At 36.4% G+C, this 26,946-nt stretch overlaps 1 protein-coding gene across 19 annotated transcripts in view; it reads left to right on the forward strand.

The window, feature by feature from the left end:
• The window catches only part of ACACA (acetyl-CoA carboxylase alpha), a 291,002-nt gene that overhangs the window by 153,920 nt on the left and 110,136 nt on the right, over nucleotides 1–26,946 (forward strand). For 17 of the 19 annotated variants that reach the window (XR_461987.2, XR_461986.2, XR_461989.2 and 14 more), the window contains 6 exons: nucleotides 4,553–4,609; nucleotides 4,874–4,918; nucleotides 11,211–11,252; nucleotides 12,790–13,005; nucleotides 14,596–14,751; nucleotides 16,953–17,156. Coding sequence is in view for 8 of the 19 variants with exons in the window: in XM_007481899.3 (XP_007481961.2) it covers nucleotides 4,553–4,609; nucleotides 4,874–4,918; nucleotides 11,211–11,252; nucleotides 12,790–13,005; nucleotides 14,596–14,751; nucleotides 16,953–17,156 (720 nt within the window). In the remaining 11 variants the exon portion in view is untranslated. The remainder of the gene's footprint in view (nucleotides 1–4,552; nucleotides 4,610–4,873; nucleotides 4,919–11,210; nucleotides 11,253–12,789; nucleotides 13,006–14,595; nucleotides 14,752–16,952; nucleotides 17,157–26,946) is intronic. The other 2 variants (XM_056816440.1, XM_056816441.1) reach the window with 1 other exon arrangement.

Below are 26,946 nucleotides of genomic sequence, written 5' to 3' on the forward strand. Positions count from 1 at the left end.
AGGGACATTAATTCATTGCTGGTGGAGTTGTGAACTGATCCAACCATTCTGGAGGGCAATTTGGAACTATGCACAAAGGGCGATAAAAGAATGTCTACCCTTTGATCCAGCCATAGCACTGCTGGGTTTGTACCCCAAAGAGATAATGGACAAAAAGACTTGTACAAAAATATTCATAGCTGCGCTCTTTGTGGTGGCCAAAAATTGGAAAATAAGGGGATGCCCATCAATTGGGGAATGGCTGAACAAATTGTGGTATATGTTGGTGATGGAATACTATCGTGCTCAAAGGAACAATAAAGTGGAGGAATTCCATGTGAACTGGAACAACCTCCAGGAAGTGATGCAGAGCGAGAGGAGCAGAACCAGGAGAACATTGTACACAGAGACAAACACACTGTGGTATAATCGAATATAATGGACTTCTCCATTAGTGGCGGTGTAATGTCCCTGCACAATCTGCAGGGATCAAGGAGAAAAAAAACACTATCCAAAAGCAGAGGACAAACTGAGGGAGTAGAAACACCAAGGAATAGCAACTGCCTGACTACAATGGCTGAGGGGACATGACAGAGGAAAGACTCTGAGCGAACACTCTGATGCAAATACTAACAACATGGCAATGGGTTCAAGTCAAGAACACATATGATACCAGTGGGAATCACGCGTCGGCCACGGGGGGTGGGAGGGAGGAAAAGAAAATGATCTTTGTCTTTAATGAAAAATGCATGGAAATGATCAAATAAAATACTATAAAATTAAAAAAAAAACAAATAGGTCCTTTTCCCTTTTTAAAAATTTCTTGGGGATACAGACTTAATATTGGTATTACTCGATCAAAAGGTAGTTTTAAAGCCCTTTAGGCAGCACTCCAAATTGTTCTCCCAGGATGGTTGGATCAGTTCACAATTTCACCAACAGTGTATTAGTGTCCCACTTTTCCCCTATCCCTTTCCACATTTGTCATTTTTCTTTTTCTGTCTCATTGACCAGTCTGATAAATGTGAAGGGTTGTTTTAAATTGCATTTCTCTTTAATCAACAGTGATTTAGAGCACTTTTTCATAAGCCATATAGATAGCTTTAATTTCTTTGTTTGAAAACTTCCTCTTCATATTCTTTGATTATTTGTCAATTGGGGAATGACTTGTATATTTTTATAAATTTTACTCTATTTTCTACATATTTGAGAAATGAGACCTTTATTAGAGACCCTTGTAAAAAATTTTCTACCAGCTTTCTGCTTTTCCTTCTAATCTCTATTACAATAGTTTTGTTTATGCAAACCTTTTTAATTTAATGTAATCAAAATTAACAATTTTATATCTTATAGTGATTTCTTTCTCTTATTTGGTCATAATTTCTTTCCTTATCTATAGATCCGACAGATAGATTATTGCATGCTCCTCTAATTTGTTTATTGGCATCACCCTTTAAATCATGTACTTATCTTGACCACATATATCTATATACTATCTTTTAAAAAATTCTAAGTATAAATTTGCAGCATTGAGAGTACAAGAATTATTCCTTCAGTTTAACAGATTAGTAAATCTTTTACCCCACTTTCTGTCAGAAACCAGTAATAGAATTAGCAGCTAGACCTCTGATTTCTAAAGAATTCTGGCTTGGAGACAACATTAACAATTTGGCTAGGGACAGGTTGCCTCTAACATGGGTTTGTACAGGTGTTTTTGATGCTTTCTCCCTTTCACTCTCTTTTTTAAAAGATCATAAAGCAACTGAAATGAAAACTAGTTTTGTTTTTCATTTGTGTGATCATCCTCTAGGCACTTTAGGGGGAAAAAGTTTTTTTTTTTTTTAATGCACACACATTAAACTATCAAATAGGTTGATCCAAATTGTTCAAATAATTTTCTAGTCCCAGCATGTCTTTTTTTTTTCTTGCATAGAAATTAGGATCATATATTTGTAAATGACTTGTGGAGGAGATTGAAACTGTCAGTGTAAATGGAGTTTCTCCAGGTGCTGACGCCTAATCGCTGGGTAATAGCTGTGGACTTGCTGTGAGACCGGCATTATTACAATGTAATCAGAGTCCTGTTGCTCTGCTGTTATTGTCAGCCACTTGTGGAATTTTAAAAGCAATAACAATTTTGATTTTAAATCACGGCATTATTAAAGTTATTTTCTTTGCTTGCCATATGAACATAGCTACTGATACTTATGTTTGAAGGGCTTAGCCTTAGCTGAGTGTTTTATTGGTGCTGGAAGGAATGGTTCTGTTTCTGGTTATACTAAGAAGCTGGGAGGACCTTTCTCCTTCTTTATTTTTGTTCCTATCATCAATTCTTAATTATCTACACTAATAGTGCAAGCAGGTCATAAATACTACAGAAAAGTAAACCATCAATGATCTGTTTGGGGAGGACATTATTACATTTCTTATTCACTTTTTTTAAAGCCATTAAAATGTTTTCTCTTTCTGAGCACACACCAGCTGACAGAATGGGAGATGACCTAGAAACAGGCTCAGATTATAGGAAAATGCTCGTTTAGATTATTTTTTTTTAATTGCAGTGGATCATCTACATATAGGCTGTTGGAAATTAGCTATATGGACAGATTTGCATATGTTAGAATTGTAACAGATATAGGGGATGACCTTCTGGGTAGGGAGGGGGCAAGGAAATATTTAGAAATGAAGGTGATCTAAAAACAAAAGATATTAGGAAAGTATTTTTCAGGAATTATAGCCAAGGATGGAAAATAAGGTGATGTCTAGATTAAAAATATTTTCTGTGATGAAAACCCAGTGTTTATTTTCTTAGTTATTTTTATTGTTAGATTACTTTTCTTAGCACATTCAGTTGATATCATCTCATTCCTTATGCCACATAAGTTCTGAGAGGTCTTTATTAATTTATCTTAATAATCCCTATACTTTTTGAGATCAAGGAGCAGGATAATATCCTTATTTCATAAAAGAGGAACCTAAGGTTTCGGGGGGGGGGGAGAAAGAATTTTATAAAAGACTAATGTGAAAAATACCGACTTCTACTGACTGCCAGTCCTTCTAATTGCCAAGTGATAGTGGGATTCATGTATATGAAAGAGGCTGTTGGTCAACATGACCTCTCAACCTTTCTTTAATTCTGGAAGATTTTATGGTAGTGACAGGGAACCAGCTGCAAACATATCAAAGTTAATATTCACTGACCGATATTGTTTTACAACATAATGAAAACATTATACAGTAACAGACTCAACTATAACCCCACAAGGAGGCAACATAGCGTAGTGGACAGAGGGCTGGATTTAAACTTTGGCCAACTTGGTTTTAGATTCTGCTGTCCACACTTACTACCTTTTTGATCCTGTGAAAATCACTTAACTCTGTTTACCTTTAATTTTTCGATTGTAAAATGGGGATAATAGCACATATTTTGCAGGGAAGTTGTGAAGATCAAATGAGACAATTTTGCAAAGTGCTTAGCACATAGTAGGTGTTATATAAATGGTTATTTCTCACCTCACCCTCCACTCTATATTCATATGACTATCTTCTGAACCTCAGTTTCTTCATCTGTAAAATGAGGGGATTGGATCAAATGGTCACTAAAATCCCTTCCGGTTCTCAATTTATGATTCAATGAACTAGCTATCCCTATTCAGATGTTTCACTCAGACAATTAATGGTTTTATATAAAGTATATCTGTGATATTATTTTTAAAGGTAACCTGTGGTATTTTGAAAGGGCACTGACCTGTGTTCTCTTCATGTCAGCTGCTAACTACCTGTGCAAACCCAAGTGAATCATTTGTTTTCTCTGGGCATTTGTTTCCTACTCTGTAATTAAGGTGTTTAGAATAGATTTTTCTCTAAGGTCCTTTCCAGCTCTAAATTTTATGTTTAGTTTCTTTTTTCTTTTTATCAATAATAGGGAAAATATCATAGCAGTTCTACAAATTATTATTACCTGTTCTTTCCCATTTGCAACTATATGAGCAGTGCAGCATCTGATTAGAAGGGCCACCTATAAAGTATCAAATACATTCCAGGGGCTTTGTTTTTAGTTTCCTTTAAATGTTGTTTTCTATCTAGGACCTGATTTGTCTTTGACTCCAAGTCCATGCAATCTCCATGTATTTAATAAACTCCCACCAAAGTGACCTCTGTGGGCAGAAGTCATGTTAAGGTCTGCCTTTGATGGGTATCAATCTTGAAAGAACTCTGGTGGCCTAATACAACCCTTGCTTTCTCTACAAGGCTCGCTTTCATTATCATCCTGAGAATCTGGATCCTGTTCCTATCTGCTGCTAACTAGTTGTGTTACCTTAAGTAAATCATTTAGTTTCTCTAGGCAACAAATTCAGTTTCTTAATAGTACTAAGGGCCAGGTTGAGGTAGATTTCTTGTTTTAAAGGTTTCAAGGTAGTGAGTTGGGATGGTTTCTTAGGATTTTAGTTCCCAGCAAGGCTATATAACCTGTGTGTTAAATTAGAGACTTGGGAAGAATGGATGGAGCAGGGGATAGTCAGAAATCAGAGGAGACTTCATCTGTCTTCTGTTTTATGTTGTTTATTTACAGAAAGCCGCTCTTGTCGAACATGGGATCCGGAGGCTTACTTTCCTGGTTGCACAAAAGGTATTGATGTGTGTCTTATGCTTCTCTTACACCTTTTGTGCATCTGCTGCTCATCTGCTATTTTAATTTTTTTTAATTAAAAATCATACATATAATAGAGGAGTATAAAATTGTTTAATTGTAGATATAATGGGGGTATAATTAAGTGAATTCAAGCAAAAAATATTAGTTTAACTCAATTTACCTATTTTAATTTGTTTAAAAATTTATTACTAATTGCTAGCTTCTGCTCTTTTTCCCTTCCTTTCTTTTTTCATTTGTAAGGATTTCAGAAAACAGGTCAACTATGAGGTGGATCAAAGATTTCATGTAAGTAAAAGGCAAAATAACAAAATAGAAGTCATAATAACAAGAATTTCCCTAATATTTTGCCCTGTGTACCTCTTTTAAACAGAGTAGCGACTAGTAGCACTAGATAAATTATTTCAGTTCTATATATACTTTGGGGGAATTGACTTCTTTTAGAAGTTATTCTAATGAATAAATTTTATCTAGTAGGTTTCATCATTTAGAAATAGTTTAGAATGAACAAATCCATTTATATAGTTGGGTAAGCTGTCCCATTTACACAGTGAGTTAATGTTTAAGAATTCCCAGTTTGAATCCTGAAGATATGGTTTCTAGCCTTTTGTTTTTCCTTCTCCTCTGCTAGTCTGGTTAATGATGTGTTCTGATGCTGAAGAAAACATGCATTCAAATATTCAACAAGTGATCTTCTCTACTGATATTTTGTGGTATTAGAATATTAAGAAGGGAGCCCAGATTACTTTTCCCCTTGATCATATTAATTAACACAGCATCAAATAAAAATTGAATACTATTTTTTAATTCTTTAATTTATTTTTATTTTTTTTAAACCCTTACCTTCCTTCTTGGAATCAATACTGTATATTGGTTCCAAGGTAGAAGAGTGGTACGGGCTAGGCAATGGGGGTTAAGTGACTTGCCCAGGGTCACATAGCTACAAAGTGTCTGAGGCTAGATATGAACCTAGGACCTCCCTTCTCTAGGCCTGGCTCTCAATCTACTAAGCCAACCAGTAGCCACCTAATTCTTTAATTTAACTAAAATTACTTTCTAAGGCTTAAGCATTCACCACCAGAAGAGAATGTTTGGGGTAGACATGATAGGACTTGAGTTTATGCTGTATTGAGCCCTTTATGATGAGGGAAAATCCTTCACTGCGATCAACGTCTCCAGACATGACTTAATTTAATATCCCATAATTTATATTTAAAAATTTTTTTGTTGTATTCCAAAGTATATTTTTTAAAGATTATAATGAATCATTAATAATGTGATTAAATAAGATCTCTGAGTGTCATTAGGCAGTTCCCAACTAGAATTTATAGATATTTGGATCAGTTTTTCTCTAGCTCTATTTCTAATTATTATGTGAACATTTGGGTTATTGCCAGCAATGTGTTGCTTACTAAGGACTTTTGTATGACTTTATTGCCCTTTTTGATTATGGGAACTCTAGTGCCTGGCCATGTGTTTCTTCTCACAGTGAGGCTTATTAGCTTTGCTCCAAACAGTAACAAGATAATCTATCCTGAAAGCTGAAGAAGCTACAGTTTTTTGAAATGCTTTAGGAAATGTTGTGGACTGCACAATTCTCCTCTGTTATTGATGGCAGGAAACCAAGCAGAGTTCAGATATGTATCAATCAATAACTTTAGATAGGAAACGAGAGTCAGTGGAGAAGTATGAGGAGCTTAAGAGAGAACCCCGGGGCTTTAAGAAGAAAAATCAGGAGCTTAGAGAATAAAATTGATACTTGGAGATAGAATATGATTGTCTGTGAATAAATATTATGGTTGGAGATGCTGATCAGGAAGCCAGGGGAGAATCTTGAATATGAGAGGCATGCAAAAGTCAGGTCCTGGATTTGGTAAGAAAAAGCATTGGACTACATTCATATAAAGGGTAACAGACTTGTTCTTCCAGGGCTCATCGTAGATTGAGACCAGTTACAGATATGTGTTTTTCCTCTTGCCTCTTCTTGTCTTTGTAATGAAATCACGTTGTCCTAAAGAAAATTCTTGAATTGCAATATTTCACAGAAAGCAGGTTTTTTTTTGTTTTGTTTTGTTTTCTCCATTGGCTTAGGCTTAACTCTGTTTTTTATAGCACCCAAGCTAACTTAATGAATTTCTTACTATTACTATTAATACCATCCACAAAATGGATCAGTTACTAACATTTCTTTTAAGCTTTTAATTACATATCCCCCCCCCAAAAAAAACAAACAAACCTTCCAACCTTTCTGGAATGTGAACAGGCTTTTAAAAATCTCTTTTAATGTTTTTACATATTTGAATCAAGTATGAGATTATGGTAGTAGAATCTGTGATCTAGGATGGTAACTCTTTAGGGACCTCTCACTTAGAATCATTGCCCAGGCCTAATACACATGGGTATCATTTGGCATATCAGTGAAATTTTTAAAGTGGTATAATTTCTGCATGTGTGTACTTTCTTTGTTGAGGGAAGAGGCTAGTGGAGTGATGTGGATTGGGTTATTTCTTACAGGCTGAATGACAAAAGACATGCATGTTTGTATTTGGGGGTACCATAGAAATGTTGACTGGAGAAGAGTACCCCTTTCTGAGCTCTAACCAGGATCTACTGTAGTCTAGAATTTTTAATAAGAAGTATACAAATCTTGGTCTCCCAGTTGCAGCAGTGATGCTCTGAGTGCCTCTACTGTGGTGGTGGCAGCTCACCTTTCACTCAAGTATACTTAGTCTTTGTCATGTCATCTGATGTGTGCTTGCCTAGTTAGTGTAGTGTGAAAAAAAAAAAAGGAAGCTTTCTGAAGGTGTTAAGAGTTGAATCCTTTGATCTCTCTGGCTTCCTTCCCTGTTCTGCAGTATGAAATCCCCACATTATTGAATAGAAAAGAGAACACAGGATGGGCAAGGAGAGGAAGGAAGGTTACCTCTTGTACCAATGAGTATGGGCCAGAGGCAGCTAAGCATATTCATTTTCATTCATTTTCTCAGTTACATGCTGCAAGGCAAGACAGGGAAAGGGCAAAATAAGAAAAGGCCCTGCCTGGAGTATTTGTTTTGCTAGGTGTTCCATTCCCAATCCAGTGAATCTTGTAAACATTCCCAGGCTTCCTTGTGGAAGGCACTGCAGCCCCTAGGTAGCTGTCCAGTAGGAGTGTCTGAGTTTGCATTAGTTTTTGCATTTTTTTTGCATTTTTTGCATTACCTAACACTAAGCAGGTACTTTAACTAACACTAAAGAGACTTGGTGTTGGGTCTCTTTGTTTCTGTAAGAATCTATAAATCAAACAGTGCCAAAGAGGCTTGGGCTCTTAATGTTTACCACATACTAAACTCTGGCATTTAGTAGTATAAAGGAAAATATGCATATCATTATTGATTCCTCCTTTACCTGGAAATGGATTCAGGTCTTGAGTACTACCTCTATGTGAGTTCTTAGTTTGCCTGAACTCATCATTACTAGTGGCACAGTATTCAGCTTTTGTTGAGAGATTCCAGGCTCAGTGCTTGAATTGGGGTCCTCCAAATGTTTTGTAGCATCTGCCTTCAGACTGGAAATTTGAGGCTGATACCCTACTGGAGAATCCATGCCTTTTCATTTTTGTTTGTTAGTGATGCCAAAATGTCTTTTCAGGATACCCCCCCCCCTTTTTTTTTTTTACTATTCAGAATTCATTCAATCTAACACTGAGTAAATTCTAGCTTGTTATTTCTGATTTTAAGAGTCTTCTCTTATTGCCTGACCTACTCATGAAGTTTCCTTAGTTTTTTAAATCTAGTTAAAAGCTAAGTTCTGTTACTAAGAAGCCCTTTCACTTTTATAGTTTGTTCAAAGTATTTGAATTTTGGAGGTGTAATATGGTGTACTTCATAGTTGGTCAACATTAGTAGTTAATTTAAAATAAAATTCTTGGGAGGCAACTCATTTTCTTACCAAACCAACTATTAGCTTATTGAGGATTTGGTTTGGGCTAGTTTTTGTTTTAATTACAGCCTATATAATTAGTTCCCAGCATGTTGAGGTAAAAGAGAGTTGTACCAGCAAGCTTCCAATTTCTTCATCTCATTAGGTTTTTAATACGATTATTAGTATCATAATCAGCTATGATGATTTCTGTTGTAGGTTTTCACATTCTCTGATTTGCAGGGTGTCTTGATTGGCTAATTTAGGCAAATTATTTTGATTGTCTTGATGATGGTTGGTTGATTAGAACACAGCAGGGGTATAATTCCTCTTCCTAGGAAATGCTGTACTCTTTCAGATTTTTGATGCCAGAACACTAAGAGTGTTCTCTTTTTGTACATTTAATTATGATATTTGCCCATAACCCTAGGAGAATGTCTTGAAAGCAATGAAATTAGTGATAGAATGACTGTGGATAGTGTTAGGGTGAATTGTTAGGGTGAATCAGCAACATGAAGAGGAAGAAACAAGAAAGACAGTAGGATTGCTGAGATTCCTATACTTTTTTATTCTGTGTGGTGTGTGTATTTGTGCTCTCAAACTGGTCAATAGTCATATTTTTCCCATAGGAGCCCAAATGAAAAAGTTCTTTAATTTTAAAAAAACTCTACCATACTTCTGAGGGATTCAAATTTTTTTGTCCTTGGAGTTTGCCTTTATGGAATCTCTTGTTTGGTTACTTCATGTTTAAAATTAGTTATGGTAATGACATTTTAAAACCCAAGTAAATTTTTTTCTCTTACATTCTCCTATATCTTATCTGGTCAACTTCAGGCTGAAATATTTTTTTGATTAGTGGTCTTCTAATGATTTGGATTATCTTATTACTAACAGTAGTGGTAGTTAGTAGTAATGGTAAAGGTTGTTAAATCTGAACTGCATACTAGTATGTTATAGAATTCCTTAATGGTTACAGTAAGGATTAAAAAATTTTTTTTGGTCAATGGATAGAGGGAAGAATTTTGGATGGGGTGTGTGTGTATGCAACTTTACCTTTACTACGATAGCCATAGGGAAGGATATTCTTATTCTTTTGGGGGGGGGCATTTGCCAATTTTTATTTAATGTTTTCAAAGCCAATCCCTATGACAGTGCAAAAACCAGTTTCTCAAAAACTAGTAGAATGAAATCTATGGACAGTCCAAATGACACATCTTTCTGCTCAACTTCAAAACCAGTCCCGTATTTTTTTTTCCGGAGAATTCTTTAGGTCACAACATTTTCTTCAAAAGATCATGATCATGTCTGGGGTAAAATATTCTCTAATTTCCCTTTCCTCCTTTTTTTTTTAAACCCTGACCTTCTGTCTTGGAATCAATACTGTATATTGGTTCCAAGGCAGAAGAGTGGTAAGGAGTAGACAGTGGGGGTTAAGTGACTTGCGCAGGGTCACACAGCTGGCAAGTGTCTGAGGCCACGTTTGAACCTAGGACTTCTGGTCTCTAGGCCTGGCTCTCAATCCACTGAGCTATCCAGCTGCCCCCTATTTTTTTTATACCCATACCTTCCGTTTTTCCTTCTGTCCTTTCTAACCCTTTCCCCCTTGTGTACATTTATGGGCATTTTTGTTGTCTTACGTTTAAAAATTTTGGTTTTGTCCCATCAGAGAAGAGTTTTCATGTTGTTTAGCTTCCAGTGAGCTAAAGTCCCCCTGCTTTCAGTTTCCAGATCTCATTGAGAAATGTTAATGTAACTTTTCTTGGTTACTCAGGTTTATACTGATAACTAGTTGATTATTTTTTGCTTATAATGAAGAAGTCTAATGAAACCTCCTATTGAGGAAAAAAGTAATGAACTTGATTCCTGCACTGCTAGTAGAGTTCCCCACCCGAGAAATGGGTATTTTGTGTTAATAAGTTAAATTTCTGAAACTAATGAACTCTACTAATTGTATTCATCTTTGTTAATTAATAAGGTTCTAGTAAATTGGGTTGCCTTTTTGTGTAATGCCCTGCCAGAGAGTTGTAAGACCTCATGATAACGAGTTCACTGGTCCCATCCTGGCCTTTCCAACAGTTAGTGGTTGTGCCTGAAGTAGCTGCCTTTTGCATTTCCCTTTGCATTGAAATTTTATGACTTTGGCTCTTCAAATTACAGACTTGACAATGAATGTAGAAAGAACCAGGGTTTTGATACGCTGCGCTGGCTGGCTAGTTTGTTTCTGCTTTAAGAGCTATTTAAGGAGAAACTTGGGAAATCAGCTGAGCAGCTGCTACTGCAGTAGCTACATCCAAGGTACATTCACACTAGTGCCATTTGCCCAGGTGTGCTGAGGGCAGCCTCTAGGAAACTTTTGTGGTGGAAGAGAAGAAAAATCATGGTATTCTTCTGTTACATTGTCAGTGTTAGAGTTATGTTAGAGTGTTTTGAAGAAGGCAGTTTGAGGCAGTTTGCAAACCTTCTGGGCCATGATGATGAAGAGTTAGATTGCTCTTAGTCCCAGGTGCTGTCAGGTTGCCCCCAGTATCCTTCATGTATTACCTGGACCATGAGTCATTGGAAACCCTATGACTTGCAGGTGCTTGATTGTCAGTTCCTATCTTTATTGTTTATTGTGTGTCTGACCCAAGGGAGGCATGTTTGTAGAAGACTGACAATTGTTTTTTCTATTTAAAAACAGAGAGAGTTTCCTAAATTTTTCACATTCCGAGCAAGAGATAAGGTAAGAAGCATAGTTTTTTTCCTACCCATTTATTTTATCCCTTAACTTTTTTCCCTTTAGTTGACCAAGGTGTATCTCATCATCTTTTGCTCTACGTGTGAGAAAGAACGACTTCTTTTTGATTTTGTGTTTCTCTGTGTCTGAGATGTTGAACCTGGAATAGGCCCTCATTTTAAGGGAATATATGATTTCAGAAACTAGTCTTATACTATCAGAAAAGGAAAGGCACTGTCAAAATGATCCATTTTGGTATTCCTTGGAATAATCCTGGAATGTTATGAAATTAGAAAACCCTTGCACATGAAGGAATTGCTCCTTTTATCTGAAGAAAATACACGTTTAGTCAACTTCAGTTATCTGTGAGGAATTTTTTTAATTAAACAGTTCCATTTTGTGAGGCAGAAATCTTTAATCTGTGCTTCCTTCTTCTATTCAGCATCTGAGCTATATCCCTCTCCCATTAGTTGATATATTCTCCTGGAATGTAGTTTTTAAAATGTTGGTCTAAGCAAAATAAATTCAGGATGAAAAATTTGGTACTTCAAACTTAAATTTCCACTTGCCCAACAACCTTGAAAGTGCATCCCAGTGTCAAATTTTAATTATCTCATGCTTCACTTTTTTTTGTGTCATGGAGCTCCTGTTAGTATAAATAATTAAATTTAATGTTATTTTGTTTTCTATTATATACTCAACATTTTTAGTCTTAATAGGGTTCTAAAGAATTATAAGACATGGTCTTTTCCCTCAAAGATATTTCATTTACAGCCTAATCAGCAAAAACTATTCAATTTACCAGATAGGAAATGCTTACTCATATATGCATTATTATACTAGGTGATAGGGATATCAAGGGGAAATCAGACATTTCATGACTTCAAAGAACTTATATTCTAGAAGAGATAAGACATGTGTATAAATGACCATAATACAAATTAGATTTTAATAATTGCCAAAGATAAGTATACACAAAGGACGATGAGAAATTTGAGGAAAGAGATCACTTTCAATTAGGTACGTCAAGAAAGTGACTTGCCCAGGGTTACACACCTGGGAAGTGTCTGAAGCCAGATTTGAATCTAGGACCTCCCATCTCTAGTCTTAGTTCTTAATCCACTTAGCTACCCAGCTGCTCCTCAGAGAGTTTTCATGAACATACTGACCAGTACAAGGAGAGAATGATAAATCATGTATCATTGTCAGTTATGAGTTGTCAAATTGTGCAGAGTTACTTTTTTCTTCTTTTAAATGGGAAGTATCTCAAAACAAGTCCTTAAACATTAATTCTCTTGGATACTAATAAAAGTCCATATGTATTGTGATGAGACACTTTGATAGTCTGTTCCTACTAAAAGTCATTAATAGCCTTATTTTTTTCATGTTGTTGCTAAATAATATCTGCAAAAATCACACTTTTTATTCCTAGTTCCCAGTGTGAATTTATGTCTCTCACACACCCCCACTCCATTATAATCACTAATTCTCTCTTTTTCCAACTTTCTTTGTAAGTGAATTTTTCTTCTATTTCTGAGTTCAGTTTGAGGAAGATCGTATCTATCGTCACTTGGAGCCTGCCCTGGCTTTCCAACTAGAGCTGAACCGAATGCGGAATTTTGACCTCACTGCAATTCCATGTGCCAACCATAAGATGCACTTATATCTTGGAGCAGCCAAAGTGGAAGTGGGCACTGAAGTGACAGACTACAGATTCTTTGTGAGGGCAATCATTAGGCATTCTGATCTGGTCACTAAGGTGAGTATTGTACTTTGGTGGAAGTTAGTTTCCAAGGTGTCCTGTAGAAAAACCTACATGGTCTAGTAATACATAGGAACTTTAAACAGAATAACAGTACAGTCAATTGACATATTCTTTCCAGAAACAATGATAGTTGATAGTTGATTTGATAACAGTTTCCACAGCAAGAGGTGGAAAGGTTCAGTAGTCTAGTATGAATGGTAGCAGGGCGGAAGATGATTGGGATGAAGAAAAATTTTCCTAGTGCAATAATTTGGAATTATATGTCTTTTCCTGGCCATGGTCTCTGACAGATGGAGTGTCAAAGAATAGAAACAGATAGAAAACCCAGGCGTTTCTGTCTGAATTAGGGAAATATTATGCCAAGAGGCAGGCACTAGGTTTAGTTAGAGCATATATGAAGCCACTACCTGACCTTATTGTGTGTAGTTTTTAGAATGTCTTATTTTGAGTCTATGGTATTTTCACTTCCCCTGAATTCTTCTGTGTTAGTGTTTAAGACCATTTTCTTTAGGGAAAAAAAATTATATTTTTGTTATCCTTTGTTTTTTTATCCCATATTTGTATTTTATCATTTCTTTTTAATCATTTCTAAATTTCTTTCCCTTCTTCCCCTCCCATGGGACCCATCCCCATAATTAAGAATAAAAAGAAAATAGTGCATCAAAATGAACTAACACATTGAAAATGTGTGGTATTATATTCAGATGGTCCATACACATAGCCCCTACCTCTACAAAGAAGGTATGAAGCAGGAGCTTCTAGTATCTCCAATTTAGGCCTAAGCTTGATCAATATAGCTTCACAGCATTTGGGATTTAATATCTCCTATTAATAATCTGTTGCATTCATATACCGAATCTGTGGTATTGATACTCATCTACTTTCTAGTTTGTTTGTTTTTTAAACCCTTACCTTCCATCTTGGAGTCAATACTGTGTATTGGCTCCAAGGCAGAGTGGTAAGGGCTAGGCAATGGGGGTCAAGTGACTTGCCCAGGGTCACACAGCTAGGAAGTGGCTGAGGCTGGATTTGAACCTAGGACCTCCCGTCTCTAGGCCTGGTTCTCAATCCACTGAGCTACCCAGCTGCCCCCATCTAGTTCTTTTTTACTATTAAAAAAATGCTGTTTTAAGTATTTTAGTAAAAATGAGACCCTTTTTTCCTATTGACTTATTAAGTTATGAGCTGTGCCATGACATAACTGTATCTAAGGTCATAGATATTTTATTTACTTACTTTCCAAATTGCTTTACAAAATAGTGGTCAGATACAATTCCAATAATGCTGCCTCTTCCCTGGGTACCGTGTTAATTATTCCTAGCTTTTGTCACTTTTGCCAGTTTATTGGCATTAAGTGAAACCTTACAATTTATTTCAATATTCATTTCTCTTATTATTAGTGAATTGGATCATTCTTTCATATAATTATTAATAGTTTGGGGTTTTTTGGTGAACTACTTGTTTTCATCCACTTACCTGTTGGAGAATAGTTTTTGATCACTTAATACCATTTTCTCATTGTCTCTTCAATGGAAAAAAGTAAGTTTCTTATAATATGTTGATTGTGACTTCCTCCTATTACAGGAAGCCTCTTTTGAGTATCTCCAAAATGAGGGAGAACGTCTGCTCTTGGAAGCCATGGATGAGTTGGAGGTTGCTTTTAACAATACCAATGTCCGAACTGATTGCAACCATATTTTCCTCAACTTTGTGCCCACAGTTATCATGGACCCGTCAAAGGTACATCTCTCCTAAGTCTTCCTGTCAGCACCATCAAGGACATCTTGATTCTAAGAGCATAGTAGGGCACTTCCCAGAGACAAACCTGCTATGCTTGCCGAAAAACCTTGATAGCACAAATCTACTCACTGCCTCTCTCTAGGGAACTCAGACTTGAATATAACACCATGTTACTTTTGAGTTAACAGCACCAGACTGAAGTGATCTACAAAAAAGGAGGAAACCCGCCTCCTTTTCCATTGCTTCCTCTTTTGTAAAATTTGTGAAGGTTTTCTCATTTGGAATGTTATCTTTTGTTGTCACTTAGCCATAGTCTTCCCTTGTGTATGCTAATCTATAGGACTAATTTAGGCATTCTGGAAAATTGCATGAACTCTACAGGTCACTTGGGTATTTTTGTGTAAATTTCTGCTTCAGTGCACTAAACATCACCCTAGTGGCCTCCAAGAGTTAATGCAGCTTCCCAAAGTGCCTAACTTATTCCTCTTGTGTATTTTTCACAGGGTTAGAATTTGGTTAATAAGACATTTCACACACATTACATGTGGTCCTTTCCCTAGAGGATCTGTTTTTAAAATGCATGGCATAGCATGCAAGGAATAAAAACGAAGGGATTCTGTACTTGACCTCTTACCCTTAGGGTGATAGTCTTTTCTCATTATTCCCTAGGCTCCCCTTTCCTTTCTATTGAGTCCCAGTATTTTCATTGCTTCTCTTGAGACTGGGAAGTTTTGGTGACAGTAAACTATTAAAGGGGGAAACAATCTGACTTTCTCAAACTCATATTTTGTACCTTGTGGCTCACATGTGAATGTCAAGATTTTATTCTCAAAACCCAAGAAAACCGGGGAGAGGAGAAATGTGCAAAGTGACCCTAGAATCTCATCTTTTTTTTTTATTCCACTGAAACTTACCTAAGCAAGGTGGTATTCTAGCTGAAAAGATGACTTAGCAATTATCTATTCTTTTATTTCTCAGTTTCCCAGTGACCCTTTAGTGTGAACTTACCTGCTCCTATGCCCCAAATTCAAATGTTATTAGTCTTTCTCCTTTACCATGGGAACATCAGACTCTTGAATATAGACATTGCCTACATTTGTGAACTTTTGAACTTTAAAGATTTTCAGGAAAAGAATAGAGAGAATCAAGAGAACTTTTGGGGTGAAGTAACTATGCAGAGGGGTCGGCATTAAGTCCTCTTCTGACTTGAGAATTTTGTGATTCCACTAAAAGAAACTTTAAGTCCAGACCATTTCATATGAGAAGAGAAACATGCAGCTGAGCTGAATAGAAGGGGAATATGAAAGAAATTTAGAAGTCTCCTAAAATTTTGACAAGAAAGCATTTTTTAAAAAGCATTCACTTCACTTAGGGTGACATCTTTTTTGGAACTAACTGTAGCTAAATTGAAAAATGTTTTTCACTTTAATGTTAGTGGAGAGTATTACCTCTAAGAACATGACTTGGTCAAAATAGCCCTCCTTCTCCCTGAAAAGTAGGTATACTGATCTCCCTTGTGTAGGAAGAACTTAATCTGTACCATTTCCTTAGACACCTCAGGGGAATGTGCAGCATGGAACAAGCTTTAGAGCTTCTGGGCACAAGAGAACCTTTGAGCACCCCCGACAAATTGCCTTTCTTTAATGGGTACGATTTACCAACCAGCGTATATTATAAAGTTTAATAAAACTGCATGGAAAAAAGCTCATGGTAGTAATTGCTAAGTTGATTTAAAGTCCAGTAAGTGCAATGAAACATGGTTATCATGCATATAAATGCTACTTAATAGCTGTTTACTAGAGGTTTCATTCTTATTTGGGGCTTTCTTTAGTCCCGTGGCTCGTAATTTTAGATATCACAGATCTTAGAAATAAACTGGAGTGAGTATGTATAAAGAGGGGAGGGTAGAGCAAGCTGCAGTTTACAGTGATGTGAGGCAGAGGCATATGCCTCCAGGGCAGGGCCCTCACAAAGTCTTCATGGCTTCATCTAGAAACAGAGGTTGAACTTGGAGGGTGTTTTTTTTGTTTGTTTGTTTGTTTTTTTGTTTTTTTTTTTAGGTTATAGCTTGACTAGATTGGGCATTTGGAAAGCTATCACCCTTTCCTTTACTCTCTTCCCAGAGTCTGGGGCAGACTTTGATAACTCTTTAGAACTGGGTATTTATTAAAGCTTTGTGTTGTGTGGTTTGTCGCTGTCAGATTGAGGAGTCCGTGAGGAGCATGGTGATGCGCTATGGAAGCCGCCTATGGAAACTCCGAGTCCTCCAAGCAGAGCTGAAAATTAATATCCGCTTAACACCAACTGGAAAAGCAATTCCCATCCGCCTCTTCCTGACCAATGAATCTGGCTATTACTTGGATATAAGTCTATACAAGGAAGTGACTGACTCCAGGACAGCACAGGTACAATAGCCAAAGTTTGAGGAGCTTCACTGATCACTTCATTGATAATAATGTTGAAGTCAAGTCTTCTGGATTTCTTTTAATGGGAAAGACTGGAGAAGGATCCATTAATGTACAAAATAACTTACTAAACTATAGTTGCTCCAAAAACTGTGTCTAGCCCAGGGACTTTAGCTCCATGGGTGAGAACTTCATCCTCTTATTAGACTTTATTGCAATGAAATCATGGCATATGGCAAGTGAGCCTCCTCTCTGGTAGCTCTCTATGTCTTTTCAGGCCAGGGCCCTTCAAAAGAACTCTTGTACCCGCGTTGCAGTCATGAATTCTCTGTTCTAGCTTTTCTGGGTATTGTTCTTCCTGAACTTTTGTTGTCACTTATGGGCAAATAGAAAACCAAAAAAAGGAGAAATTCAGTATAATTCTGGTAGTCTAAGGAATACTAAACAGGAACATTTATCTATCAGATATTATCTCATGTCACCTCTCTCTTTAAAAGTTCAACATACTGTTGATAATTTTATCTTAGTATATTTGGGATTAATACTAGATGATGACTTATTCTTCAAATATAAAAATGTAAACCTATAGAGTAAAATTCACTTGGGGGAGAGGAGCTTGGTGGCAGGGGAGGTTTTCTTGCTTTGCTAAACCAGAACCTGATCACAATTGTTTTTTGCGGTTAACCTAGATTTAGATTGACTCTTTTTTGCCCTTTTTCTTCAGAATAAAAGAAATGTCATACTTTTGAGGGTTTGTTGCTTAGAAAAATTTTTTCTTATGTACATTCCCAAATTCTTTCATTCTTTCTCTTGTACTCTGGGTCTCAGGAAAGGATTACAAGCCTATTTTTTGCCTTTTTTTGAATCTATGAACTGAATCAGGAAAAGTCATTTTTGCTGGATTTCTGAAGGTTTAAAAAATCTTGAGTTGGTCAAGCTATTATCAAGTTGACCTTTCATTTCATGGTGTTTCTGGTTTTCAGTGTGTGATGGTCAAAAAAGTCTATCCTTATATGTACTGAACAGTTAAAACAAAAAGAATGAGGGTGTGAGGAGGCAAACATGAGAAAAGGGGTATTCACAATTTTTTACTGGATGTGATGGGTTTTTTAGTACATCCTTAAAGATGCTTACAGTTAGAGTTTTCCTTGGGTAGGGATTTGTTTCATTAAATTCTACAGTGACTTCAAGGCAGAACTTTTATTATGAAAAATAAGATGGCCTCTTGAGATTTTTTTTGACATAATTATATTTTTATTTGGTCAATTTCAAACATTATTCCTTGGTTACAAAAATCATTTTCTATTCCTCCCTCCAGCCTCCCCCCACCTCTCTCCCCTCCCTTAGCCTATTCTCAATTCTACTAGGTATTACATGCATCCTTGATCAGAACCCATTTCCTTGTTGTTGGTTTTTGCACTAGGATGTTCATTTAGAGTCTACATCCCCAATCATATCCCCCTCGACCCATGTAATAAAGCAGTTGTTTTTCCTCGGTGTTTTTACTCCTACAGTTTTTCCTCTGAATGTGGATATTGTTCTTTCTCATAGATCCTACTGGGTTGTTTAGGAACACTGCATTGCCGCTAATGGAGAAGTCCATTACATTGGATTGTACCACAGTGTATCCCTCTCTGTATATAATGTTCTCCTGGTTCTGCTCCTTTCGCTCTCCATCACTTCTTGGAGGTATTCCTGTTCCCATAGAATTCCTCCATTTTATTATTCCTTTGAGCACAATAGTATTCCATCACCAACATATACCACAATTTGTTCAGCCATTCCCCAATTAAAGGGCATCCTCTCATTTTCCAGTTTTTTGCCACCACAAAGAGCGCAACAATGAATATTCTTGTACATGTCTTTTTCCTTATTATCTTTTTGAGGTACAAACCCAGCAGTGCAATGGCTGGATCAAAGGGCAGACGGTCTTTTAGTGCCCTTTGGGCATAGTTCCAAATTACCCTCCAGAATGGTTGGATCAATTCACAACTCCACCAGCAATGAATTAATGTCCCAACTTTGCCACACCCCCTCCAGCACTCATTACTTTCCTTTGCTGTCATGTTAGGCAATCTGCTAGGTGTGAGGTGATACCTCAGAGTTGTTTTGATTCGCATCTCTTTGATTATAAGAGATTTAGAACACTTTTTCATGTGCTTATTAATGGTTTTGATTTCTTTGACTGAAAATTGCCTATTCATGTCCTTGCCCATTTATCAGTTGGAGAATGGCTTGGTTCTTTGTACAATTGATTTACTCTTTGAAAATTTGAGTAATTAGACCTTTGTCAGAGGTTTTTGTTATAAAGATTGTTTCCCAGTTTGTTATTTCCCTTCTAATTTTGGTTACATTCGTTTTGTTTGTACAAAAACTTTTTAATTTGATTTAGTCAAAATTATTTATTTTACATTTTGTTAATCTTTCTAAGTCTTGTTGGTTTTAAAATATTTCCCTTCCCAAAGGTCTGACATGTATAAAATTCTGTGTACACATAATTTACTTATAGTTTCCTTCTTTATGTTCAAGTCATTCACCCATTCTGAGTTTATCTTGGTGTAGGGTGTGAGGTGTTGATCCAAACCTAATCTCTCCCAAACTTTTTTCCAATTTTCCCAGAAGTTTTTATCAAATAGTGGATTTTTGTCCCAAAATCTGGGATCTTTGGGCTTGTCATAGACTGTCTTGCTGAGGTCACTTACCCCAAGTCTATTCCACTGATCCTCCTTTCTGTCTCTTAGCTAGTACCAAATTGTTTTGATGGCCACTACTTTATAGTATAGTTTGAGATCTGGGACTGCAAGGCCATCTTCCTTTGCATTTTTTTTCATTATTTCCCTGGATATTCTTGATCTTTTGTTCTTCCAAATGAATTTTGTTATGGTTTTTCTAATTCAGTAAAAAAGTTTTTTGGAACTTCAATGGGTATGGCACTAAATAGATAGATGAGTTTGGGTAGGATGGTCATTTTTTTATATTAGCTCATCCTACCCATGAGCAGTTAATGTTTTTGCAATTGCTCAGATCTAGTTTTAGTTGTGTGGAAAGTGTTTTGTAGTTGTGTTCATATAGTTCCTGTGTTTGTCTCAGAAGATAGATTCCTAAGTATTTTATATTGTCTAGGGTGATTTTGAATGGAATTTCTCTAATTCCTGCTTCTGAGATGTTGTTAGAGATATACAGAAATGCTTATGACTTATGTGGGCTTATTTTGTATCCTGCAACTTTGCTAAATTTGTTGATTATTTCCACTAGTTTTTTAATTGATTCTCTGGGATTCCTTAAGTAGACCATCATATCATCCGCAAAGAGTGATAGCTTGGTCTCTTCATTGAAAATTTTAATAACTTCAATTTCTTTTTCTTCTCTAATTGCTACTGCTAGTGTTTCTAGTACAATGTTAAATAATAGAGGTGATAATGGTCATCCTTGTTTCACTCCTGATCTTATTGGGAAGGCTTCTAGTTTATCCCCATTGCAGATGATGTTTGCTGATGGTTTTAGATATATACTGTTTATTATTTTTAGGAAAGACCCTTTTATTCCTATGCTTTCTAGTGTTTTCAATAGGAATGAGTGTTGTATTTTGTCAAAGGTTTTTTTCTGCATCTATTGAGATAATCATGTGATTTTTGTTGGTTTGCTTGTTGATATGGCTAATTACGTGGATGGTTTTCTTGATATTGAACCATCCTTGCATTCCTAGTATAAGTCCCACCTGTTCATAATGAATAACCCTCCTGATCACTTGCTGGAGTCTTTTTGCTAGTATCCTATTTAAGATTTTCGCATCTATGTTCACTAAGGAGAGTGGTCTGTAGTTTTCTTTCTCCATTTTTGACCTGCCTGGCTTTGGAATCAGTACCATATTTGTGTCATAAAAGGAATTTGGTAGAACTCCCTCTTTGCTTATTATGTCATATAGTTTGTATAGTATTGGGATTAGCTGTTCTTTGAATGTTTGATATGAATTCACTTGTGGATCCATGAGGCCCTGGGGATTTTTTCTTAGGGAGTTCTTTGATGGACTATTCAATTTAATTTTCTGATATGAGATTATTTATGAATTCCATTTCTTCTTCTGTTAATCAAGGCAATTTATATTTTTGTAAATATTCATCCATATCACCTAGATTGGCATATTTATTGCCATATAATTGGGCAAAATAGTTTTTAATGATTGCCTTAATTTCCTCTTCACTTTCCTCTTCATAGGAGGTGAGTTCTCCGTTTTCATCTATGATACTGTTAATTTGGTTTTCTTCTTAACTTTTTTTTTTTATTAAATTGACCACTATTTTGTCTATTTTGTTTGTTTTTTCAAAATACCAGCTTCTAATCTTATTTATTTGTTCAATAGTTCTATCACTTTCGATTTTATTAATTTCTCCCTTAATTTTTAGTACCTCTAATTTGGTTTTCTTCTGGGGGTTTTTAATTTTTCGTTTTCAAGTTTTTTGATTTGCATGTCCAATTCATTGACCTCTGCTCTCCCTAATTTGTTAATATATGAATTCAAGGATATAAATTTTCCCCTGAGTACTGCATCCCATAGAGTTTGAAAGGATGTCTCATCATTGTCATTTTCTTCAATGAAATTATTGTTTCTATGATTTGTTCTCTAACCGATTTTGGAGAATCATATTATTTAATTTCCAATTAATTTTTGATTTGGCTCTCCATGTACCCTTACCGATCATTATTTTTATTTTCTTATGATCTTAAAAGGTTGAATTTATTATTTCTGCTTTTCTGCATTTGTTTGCCATATTTTTATGACCTACTGGATGGTCAATCTTTGTGAATGTACCATGTGCTACTGAAAAGAAGGTGTATTTCTTTTTGTCCCTATTTATTTTTTTCCACATAACTATTAACTCTAATTTTTCTAAGATTTCATTCACATTTTTTACCTCTTTCTTATTTGTTTTTAAATTTCATTTATCTAAATTTGATGGTGGTAGGTTCAGGTCTCCCACTAGTATAGTTTTACTTTCTATTTCCTCCTTCAGTTCTAGTAGTTTCCCCTTTAGAAATTTGAATGCTATACCATTTGGTGCATACATGTTGATTAATGATATTCCCTCATTGTCTATACTCCCTATTATCAGGATGTATTTACCTTCCCTATCCCTTTTAATCAGGTCTATTTTTACTTTGGTTTTATCAGATATGAATGCAACTCCTGCCGTCTTTCTATCAATTGAATCCCAACAGATCTTGCTCCAACCTTTAATTCTTACCTTGTTAGTATCTACCCACCTCAGGTGTGTTTCTTGTAGACAGCATATGGTAGGATTTTGGATTCTAATCCACTCTCCTATTCATTTACATTTTATGGGTGAGTTCATCCCATTCACGTTCAAAGTTATGATTGTCACTTGTGAATTCCCTAGCATTCTGATATCCTGTTGTAGTTCTGTCCTTTCTCCTTTTGCTATATCCTTTTAAACCAGTGCTTTACTTTTAATCAATCCCCCTAATCCCCTCCCTTGATATGCTTCCCTCTCTGGTCCCTCCCTTTTTGTTCCCTTCTTGGTTTTTTTAAGGGTCTGTTAAGTTCCCTACCCCCTCTTCTTCCCTCCCTTTTTGTACTCTCTCCCCCCTAACTCCCTTAGTTTTCCCTTCTCACTTATCCTGTAGGATAAGATAGACATTAAGATCCCAATGGATCTAAATGATCTTCCCTCTCAGAATTGATTTCACTGAGAGTAAGGTTTAAGTATTACATATTAGCACTCTCTTCCTCTCCTTTTTGTGTATCTTTGTGTGATAAAGATTATCCTATTTATTTTTATTTCTTCAAGTATTCTTGGTACCATCTTCAATTCCCCCCCACCCTTTTTCTTTTTTTTGCATATCATCTTATAGCCCTTAATGCCCCAATCTTTTCTTATGAGTGATTCTTCTAAATACTATAATAATGAAAACAATTTTCTAGAGTTACAAATAATATTTTCCCCATATATTAATATATATATAATTTGGTCTAATTGTAGCTCTTAAAGAAGAGAGTTTGAATTAAAAAACAAAATAAAACAAAACAAAACAAAACATTTTCCCCCTTTTCCCTCTCTTATTTATTTTTTCCATGTTTCTCTTGATCTTTGTGTTTGGATATGAGACTTTTCACTTAGTTCTGGTCTTTTCTTTACAAATACTTGGAAATCTTCTATTTTGTTGAATGCCCATACTTTCCCCTGGAAGTATGAAGTCAGTTTTGATGGATAGGCGATTCTTACCTTTCTGAATATCTTGTTAGTGTGGAAGCTGCCAGGTCTTCTGTGATCCTGATTGGTGCTCCTTGGTATCTGAATTGTCTCTTTTTATCTTCTTGTAGAATTTTCTCCTTAGCTTGAAAGCTCTGCAATTTGGCAGTTACATTCCTGGGAGTTGTGTTTTGGGGAATTAGTGTAGAGGGTGTTCTATGAATTCTTTCAATGTCTATTTTGACCCCTTGTTCAAGAACATCATGGCAGTTTTCCTGAATGATTTCTTGTAGTATGATATCAAGATTTCTGTTTATTTCTAAGTTTTCAGGTAGATCAATGATTCTCAAATTGTCTCTTCTTCCTCTGTTTTCTTGATCTGCCATCTTGTTAGTGAGATATTTTATGTTTTCTTCTATTTTGTCAGTCTTTTTTTACTTTGCTTTATTAATTCTTCCTCTTTTGCAAATCATTGGTTTCCAGTTGCCCAATTTTGGTCCTTAAGGCCTGGCTTTCTGCTTTAATTTTTTGATTTTCTGCTATAATCTTTTGATTTTTCTCTTTGAACCATTTCCAACCTCTCTTGCCAGAAGGCTTCCATCTTTTTCATAAGCTCCAATTTAAATTCTTCCAGAGCTTGTGGACAATTTCCATTTTTTAAAGAAGGTTTTGTCTTTGTTTGAATTTCCTCCTGTATTTCCTCTGTAGCCTGGATTTTTCCTCCATAAAAATTTTCGAGGGTCACTGCCTATTTTTGGTTTTTCTTGGAGGTTGTTTGTTGGTCCTGTGCACAATTTACTATCACTGTGGAGGTTTTTCCTTACCTTTTTAGTCAGAAATCTGAGTGATATGGGCACGTTCTCTGTGTATGGAGTTAAGGAGCAAGGATTTTGCCTTAGGGAAGCTTTAGAATGTCCGCAGCCTCTGCTGTTTGCGGCTATTCTGTGGGCTACCTTCCATGGAGTGCCCACAGTCTGCACTCCCCCGCCCGCCAAGGTTTTAGGTGTAGCTGCTCTCAGGGGTAGGTCTTTGGTGGTCTTAGTCAGCTCTCAAGTACCTAAAGGTGCCCCTTGCTCGCTCTAGAGGTGCCCCTCGCTCACTCGCTGATTCTGGTATGTGCACTGATTGTGGCACCCACTGGCTCTGACTCTTTCTCCATAGGTTCAGTGGGGCAGGGTGGATCAGCTCATGTTTGGGTAGGAGCTTTTTCACCCTCCTTATAGTGTGGAAATGCCTGAATCCCACCTATCTTCAATTCTACACCCTACTGTAGAGTCCCTTTGTTCTTATGAAAATGGTTTTTTTTTTTGTCTTTTGAGATAGTCTATATCGGTGGGTGCTGAGGAATGGAAGCATCTCATGTCTAGACTGCCGCCATGCTTACCCGGAAATATCGCCTCTTGATATTTTAATGATTTGGGTTTTAATATTTTTCCTTTTTAGATATTAATGTTCCTTTTAGCCACTTAAAAAAAAATTAGGAACATTCAAGATTTTTCTCACAACTGGTGTCTAGTGATACCAGATGCTGGTTCTTTCAGTTCATGCCTGAGAGATAGTATGTGCTCTGTAAATATTTATTGAATAAATGAATGAACAAACCATCCCTAGTATGAAAACAATCTTTCTTTTAGGATAACTCTTGTACATTTTAAGGCCTGCTTAATGTGAAGGGTTTCTCCAAAGGCCCTGTTATAGATGAGTTAAAAAGCTACAGCCATATCAACTAAGACCCTGGCTAATGGCAAGATGATAGAATGGACAGATAGAGAATCCTCAAGGCCCAATTCTGGTGACTTCCTCTAAACAAGTTAAGGTGATTTATGTGCAAATTCACAGGAGTAGAAATAAGTGGGTCAATGAAAATTAAAAGAGAGTAAATAGGTTTAATAGTCTCTGCTAAAAGATGTGTATGTATCCATACATCAACATATGTGTTTGTAAGTATGCACATATATGTGCATGAATTCAAAATATGCATGTCCCTAGCTCTCCCAACTATGTTCATAGAGTAACGAGGATAATATGGGAAAGTAAAATTCACAAGATTATTCCAAACCCTCATTTTTACCATTAATTAAACCACCTGGCGTACTACATCTTTCCTCAGTCTGCTAACAAAGAAGAAAATTAGCTGAGTTGAGTGTCATCTTTCATTTTCTCCCCCATACTATCTGGTATAGGTGCTATTACATAATGAAATGGCATCTGTGGGAAGGAAGAGAGGCCTAGGACTCCACAAAAGCTTCCCAAATCCTTTGCCAGCTAGATATCCTCTTCCTCTTTTGACCTCTTTTAGCATATTGTGCCTCTCTCATAGCACTTATCTCATCCTCCCTTGTATTTTAATTATTTGTATACAAATCCTATCTTCCTCACTAGATTTTAAATTCTTTAAATTAGAGACCTGGCTTCTTTTTCACATCCTCCTCTTCATCCACTTATTATTACTGTGTACCTAGGAGGTGCTCAATAAATGCTAGTGGAATTCCTCTGCCTCAACCTATGTGTCCATTTCCAGTATTTCAATACTTGATTTCTACTAGCTTTCCAACATCATAATCTCTAAAGCATCCATTTTCTGGAATCTTGTGATGGTGTTAGCAAACTTAAATAGAACAGGCTACTAAAGATTCCTGTGATTTGCTAAATTACTTTGAAAATGTAATAATACGTTTCAGTGTTTTTATGTATTTTGTTAAATATTTCTCAGTTAAACAGTATTCTTCCCCCCTCATCCCCACCAGAAAGAGAGAGGCAGGAAGGGAGCTGCTGCAGGTGAGGGAGGGGGCCTGCACAGTATTCAAGGTCACATAAACGCCTGACTGACTGAGATTAGACAGGCAGGCAGAGAAGTGAGCACAGTATGGCAGGGTCTTCTCTCTGTGTTCTCTCCCCTTAGTTCTTCTGCTTTCACATTTACTTTCCCCACCTTCACTTTTGCTTTTTAGGGTTTTTGTTGTTTGTTTGTTTGTTTGTTTGTTTGTTTTTTTAAGGGAGGAAGGGATTGGGAGGCTGTGGGGCATGTAGAGAAGAGACAGGAGCAGAGAGAGAGAAAGCATATACTTATAGGTCAGTGGGTTTGTTTATGTCTGCAGTTTTAGCCATCCCCCGTAGGTCTTGGAATATATTCTCTTACAGATATGAGTATTTTCTAGTATTTTAATCTGGTTTAGGGCATGTTTGGGACAGTTGAGGGCCTCATGTGGCCCATTGACTACCCGGATGACACCCATGAACTGCAAAGTCTTCCATAAGACTATGAGTGAAATCTAACCCCAGGATGGAAGTGGATTAGTATTCACTGTGTAAATCCTAGAAATGAGAGCATAGACCTGACTGGGGCCAGGATCAGAGCCAGGTATTGATGAAAGCTCTTTGTTCAATTTAACTGATGAGTATTCCGTCATCCAGGTTAGTCAGTAATACTGGCTAATGACCATTCTTTCTATATCTGCATATGTGTACTTACACACATAAATGTATATTGCTCACTATTTATCATTAATTGCATTGTGAATATATAGTTTGTGCATTCATGCATACCGTGCCTAGTTCAGTGTCATATACCCTGTGGGCAC

Source organism: Monodelphis domestica, chromosome 2, assembly GCF_027887165.1.
Source record: "Monodelphis domestica isolate mMonDom1 chromosome 2, mMonDom1.pri, whole genome shotgun sequence".
Taxonomy (NCBI): Eukaryota; Metazoa; Chordata; class Mammalia; order Didelphimorphia; family Didelphidae; genus Monodelphis; species Monodelphis domestica.